This window comes from Bos javanicus, chromosome X, assembly GCF_032452875.1.
Source record: "Bos javanicus breed banteng chromosome X, ARS-OSU_banteng_1.0, whole genome shotgun sequence".
NCBI classification, from domain to species: domain Eukaryota; kingdom Metazoa; phylum Chordata; class Mammalia; order Artiodactyla; family Bovidae; genus Bos; species Bos javanicus.
In genome coordinates, this window is record NC_083897.1 from 123,169,619 (window position 1) to 123,175,273 (window position 5,655).

The window sequence follows — 5,655 nt, forward strand, 5'->3', positions numbered from 1 at the left end:
GAGCCATGAGAAGCCCTGGCAGGCCAACCAGAGCTCACTGGGACACACACATGGCTAGGCCCAGAGCCTCAGCCAGTGCACGTGTGGCCAGACTGCCTTGGGGGTGGTCCCCATGAGGAGTAAGGCGAGGATCGCACTCTCCACTGTCAGCCTAGTGGGTTGTAGCAGCTGACAAAACCACATGTGAAATCACCCATTTCGCTTGGAGGCAGAAGAGTCTCATGTGTCCACATGCCCAGATACATTACATGGCACACTCTCTGCATCATTGAGAATGATGGCATAGCCCATGCTGCCAGGGCCCTGCCCGTGTCCCCGCGGTACTGCCATCCTGGACACGAGCACTGAGCATTACCGCAAACACTCCTGACGCTCGCTGAGGGCATTCCAGCCGCAGTAGCATGGCAGCACTCATATGTGGCAACCCAGAGGGGTCGGGAATACGGCCCCCAGGACTGTCCTCGGCCAATGAGAGACAGGAGTGGATGATACGTATCCCAGCTTCTGTGCCTCTGGGTAGGACCAGCCGACGCTTGCTCGGCACTGTCTCCCAAAGGCCCCCAGCAGGCACCGGTTGTCCCCAGCAGCCTTCTGCTCCTGACTGTGCCTTTTATCACCTTCTTCCTCAGTCCTGACTCAGCTGCCCTTTCCCTGCCCAGAGTTTCTCAGGATGAACTCCAAATAAACTCCTTGCACTCGAATCGTCTTGTCAGGGATGGCTCCTGGGGACCCTGCCCAAAGACCCAGTCACCACAACAACTGAGCCTCTAGTCCACCCCAGAGGAGAGGGTCAGATACACCTCTCTCCTGAGAGAGGGGCACCCGGGGACATCAGCTGAGGGGCTGACTGTGATCAAGCTCATGGTTTACAGAGCAGGGGACCTCAGAGTTCTGAACCAAGGGAAAGATATGCCCCCCAATGGTATCAGGCAACACCTCAAGCCGTGTTTGCTTCTCATGACAGGGATGAAAGCTATTGTCATCTAGTGGGTAAGGCCAGGGATGCTAGCAAGCATCTTGCAGTGCCCAGGAAAGTCCCCCCTAACAAAGGTCACTAGCACCAAGGCTGAGACCCCCTGGCACAGAACACACAACAGTCAGAGGGCCTGGCTCTGGGCAGTTGGCTCATCCCTAAAAGCAGGGGGGTGGGCGTGGGGTCCTGAAACCAGTCACCTGGTGATACCAAGGGATGACTTATACCCTTGCCCCAAGACAACTGACATGCCAGGAGACAATGATTCCTGTCCAGTCCTGAACAAGGGATATGCTTCAGGAACTCTTAGTCAAGGAGTTATTAGTCCTATTTCAATAGATTGTATCTACTGTAATATGTAATTATCATAATTTCTATTGGTCAGAAAAACATTTATTTTATAGTAGTCTGTAATTCAGGAGTTTCACCAATTGATTTTGGATTCTTCTCAGTTGTGACTCTTCAGAATGAATATCCTATTATCATTATGTCTAAATCTAAACATCAAGAAGTTTTAAAAAAAAGCTTGTTCAAAAGGCTGGCGGACCCTTTTGGCTCTCTGAGCAGCACCATGGCGGTCGGCAAGAATAAGCGCCTTACGAAAGGAGGCAAAAAGGGAGCCAAGAAGAAAGTGGTTGACCCATTTTCTAAAAAAGATTGGTATGATGTGAAAGCACCAGCTATGTTCAACATAAGAAATATTGGGAAAACATCGGTCACGAGAACTCAAGGAACCAAAATCGCATCTGATGGCCTCAAAGGTCGTGTTTTTGAAGTGAGTCTTGGTGATCTGCAGAATGATGAAGTAGCGTTTAGAAAATTCAAGCTAATTACTGAGGATGTTCAGGGCAAAAACTGCCTGACTAATTTTCATGGTATGGATCTTACCCGTGACAAAATGTGCTCCATGGTCAAAAAGTGGCAGACCATGATTGAAGCTCACGTTGATGTCAAGACTACCGATGGTTACTTGCTTCGTCTGTTCTGTGTGGGTTTTACTAAAAAGCGCAACAATCAGATTCGGAAGACCTCTTACGCCCAGCACCAGCAGGTGCGCCAGATCCGCAAGAAGATGATGGAAATCATGACCCGAGAGGTGCAAATGACTTGAAAGAGGTGGTCAATAAATTGATTCCAGATAGCATTGGAAAAGACATAGAAAAGGCTTGCCAATCTATTTATCCATTCCATGATGTCTTCGTTAGAAAAGTAAAAATGCTGAAGAAGCCCAAATTTGAATTGGGAAAACTCATGGAGCTACATGGTGAAGGTAGTAGTTCTGGAAAAGCTACCGGGGATGAGACAGGTGCTAAAGTTGAACGAGCTGATGGATACGAGCCACCAGTCCAAGAATCGGTTTAAAATGCAGACTCTTAATGGTGACAAATAAAAGATCTTATTTGTGGTAAAAAAAAAAAAAAAAAAAAAGGCTGGCGGATTTCAAGGCAACAATATTAATAGAAAACAATGGCCCATAAAGTGTCTAGGACTCAGTCATATCCTTCTAAACCATTCCTAGAACTGTAGCTATGGTCTACAGTTAGAGTAATCATTTAAACTGTACTGCCAGCACCAGGAACAATAGTTCTCAACCCTATTAGACACAAACCACCTTTTAAAACAGTTTAATTCTGAACTGCAATTGCCAGACAATATAATTTACCTACCACACACTAAAAGCCCTTTCTGAAATAGCTAGGGAAATAAAAGGGAAGCACTTATGTAAAAGAATGTCATGTTATCGTGCATATCTCTATGAAAAGCATCAGGCAGGAGATCATGGGAAGAGTCATTGAAGAATTCTGATGCTTGCACCAAATACAGCAAGTGTCCCTGGAGTCAAGAGGTACGAACTGGGTGTGTTAAACTGAAGATGGACACCAGGAGCAGTCCTGCCCTTGGGAACAAATGACTCCCAAAACAGTGGGTAATTTTTGGTGACATGATCGCCAAAGAAAGAAACGACCACTTTTCATGACCTTCCCAGCAACTGATTACCATGAAAATTGGTGTGTATTAAAGCCATACAAAAAAATGACGGATTTTTACGTTTACCGCTTGTACTTTGGGATGTTTGCTTTCAAGGTTTTATGAAGAGGGCCTGTCGCTGCCCAGCAGTTGGCACAAGTGCAGTTTCAGACCCGGAAGTGTGGGCTGCAGGCCGGACGTCCGGGAGGTGATTGAATGATGAGACCGGAATCTGCGACCTGCGCATGCGCACCTAGGGGGCGCTGTGCTGGGGGTGGGAGCATGGGGAACCGATTCCATCTACTTCCGGCCCATCTGCAGGAGCGCGAGGCTAGACCAGCGCTGGATTTCCCCAAATCGCAGGTATTTTGCACTCTGCTTCTTGGGGGGCGGGGGGTGGGTTTCTTGGTGTTCATTTGGAGGTACGCTGCTTACTCCACAGTGGAGTGGCTGCGTTTGCAAGACTGCACATCGATACTTCAGATAAGAGTTTTCGCCCGGTTCATCGCCAACTTCCATGTTCTCTTCTTACAAGGTCCCCATCTTGTACGATAATGCAACAAGCTGTAGAGCAAGGTTTGGATCTTGCAGAGTATGTCATTGCAACTGCCCAGCAGAGACCGCCGAAAAGGAAATACTCGTCGAGCGGAGAGACGTCTCTCCAGGAAAAACTGTATGACATTTATGTTGAAGAATGTGAAGAAGAGCCTGAGGTTACGGAGGAATTAAGAAGCAACGTGAACCTGTTAGAGAAGCTTCTTAGGAGAGAGTCGTTGCCCTGTTTGGTGATCAACCTGTACCCAGGAAAGCAAGGCTATTCCTTGATGCTCAAGGGGGAAAATGGATCATTTTCAGAGAGCATTCGGTTGCCTTATGAAGAACGGGAATTTCTCGAATATTTGGATGCTGAAGAATTACCTCCTGTTTTGTTGAATTTCCTGGAAAAGTCTGCGGTTAACGTTTTTCATCAGGGGTGTGTCATAGCAGAGATACGGGACTACAGGCAGTCCGGTGCCGGGGAACCTCCACGTTACCAAAGCAGGCATATTCTCTTACGTCCCACCATGCAGACGTTAGTCTGTGATGTAGAGGCCATAGCCAGTGATCACCAGAACTGGACCCAGGAGGATAAACTTTTGCTTGAGAGCCAACTGATCTTAGCTACAGCGGAACCACTGTGTCTAGACCCTTCTGTATCAGTAGCCTGCACTGAAAACAGACTGCTCTATAACAAACAAAAGCTGAACACTCTTGCCATGAAAAGGAGCCTCAAGAGGTTTTCTGTGCCCGCTTTGAATCAGCAACAGGAGCTATCCCATTGTCCACCTCCTCCTGAGCCAAGAATCATGTCTTGCAAAAAAATAAGAGAAAGTAAAACAAATGAACTGTATGACCTCAAAATTTCTAAAGCAGGCGATTGTGCAGATACGTGGATACAGAGACCCTGTAACTTGGCTGTCCCAGCTCAAGTGGATGTGCAGAAATATGCTACAGGGAAGAAGCCTGTCAGATATGAGGAGTCACAACCAACCCAGGAGGTACTAGGTGATTCTGCAGTTGGATGTGAGGCTGCCTACCAATCCCAGGCAACAAGGTTGACCGTCAGGCAGCCAACTGATAATTCACTTGCCACTGGAAATGGGTCTGAGAATGAAGCCACAAGGGAGAGAGAGCCGTGTCTGCCCCAGCCTTCCACAGATGACCAGTTCAAGAGTTTCCTGCCCAGGCCACAGACTGATGCTGGGAGAGTGGGCAGTCGATCCGAGCAACTGGTCCAGAAGAGCGCCCAGTGTCCAGTGCAGATGTCACCCAGCTCCAGTGGCTCAGCCCATCTCAGGCAGCCTTCTCCAGGGACACGGTCAGCACAGCCTAGGGCTGCATCCATCCGGTCCTCAGTGCCAGACCGGGGAGCCAGACCTCCACCCCCACTCAAGAGACGTCCCTGGAGCCTAGAGAAGAGCTCCTGCAGTGACAGCTTTACCTCACAGCAGGCGGGCAGCTCTCAGGCCCATCCATCTGCTGGCCCTGCTCCTCAGCCACCCAGTCTTTCCCAGAGATCATCTGTGCAGCTGAACAGAAGTATCTTGCTTCCTGCAGCCACCCCGTCCACCGTAGTCATGTTACAAAGAATCCCGGATGTCCAGGTCACGACCATCTCCCCTGGCCTGAAGGAGATCAGACTAGTGGGCCCCTTTTGCTGTAGCCAGGCCTCAGGGAGAGGGTGTGCCCCTAGGGCCCCCGCTCCTGTGGGGATCCAGCCGGGCCAGCAGCCCGCAGCTCAGCCATTGAACCTGCAGCCCGCAGCACCACTGGGGCTTCCTCCACCTGCTTCTCTTCCTTCTCCTACTCCCAGAACGGTGCAGGTGTTTTTGAAGAAAGCTTCTGGCCTGAAGCAGTATACTGTGGTGCAGCTCCCCCAGGGGTTGGTGGTCTGGAGCAACCAGCATGGGGTCCTGCAGTCGCGCTTCTACCAGGTACTTACCCAGCAGCTTTCGCCACAGCCCTGCCCTGTGAGTCATCGGCAGCCAGCGGAACAGCCTTCAGGTACACAGGGTCCAGGAGCACAGGTTCCAGGGGCACAGGCCTCAGGGCCACAGACCCCACAGGTACAGACCTCAGGGGCACAGACCCCACGGGAACAGGCCTCAGGGCCACAGATCTCAAGGGCACAACCCCCACGGGCACAGGCATCAGGGCCACAGATCTCAAGGGCA

The 5,655-nt window shown here is 50.2% G+C and overlaps 1 protein-coding gene and 1 pseudogene across 1 annotated transcript; both read left to right on the forward strand.

The window, feature by feature from the left end:
* The first annotated feature begins 1,525 nt into the window (after positions 1 to 1,525).
* Positions 1,526 to 2,377, forward strand: LOC133241976 (small ribosomal subunit protein eS1-like; annotated as a pseudogene).
* A 1,118-nt stretch (positions 2,378 to 3,495) lies between these two features.
* On the forward strand, positions 3,496 to 5,332 carry LOC133242700 (transcription factor SPT20 homolog). The gene is made up of 2 exons (XM_061408840.1): positions 3,496 to 5,162; positions 5,317 to 5,332. The coding sequence occupies exons 1-2, from the start codon at positions 3,496 to 3,498 to the stop codon at positions 5,330 to 5,332; spliced, it is 1,683 nt and encodes a 560-aa protein (XP_061264824.1).
* Positions 5,333 to 5,655: the final 323 nt, after the last annotated feature.

What these genes read in the sequence shown, in the direction of transcription:
- LOC133242700 (XM_061408840.1), top strand. Translation starts at nt 3,496, where the DNA reads ATGCAACAAGCTGTAGAGCAAGGTTTGGATCTTGCAGAGTATGTCATT.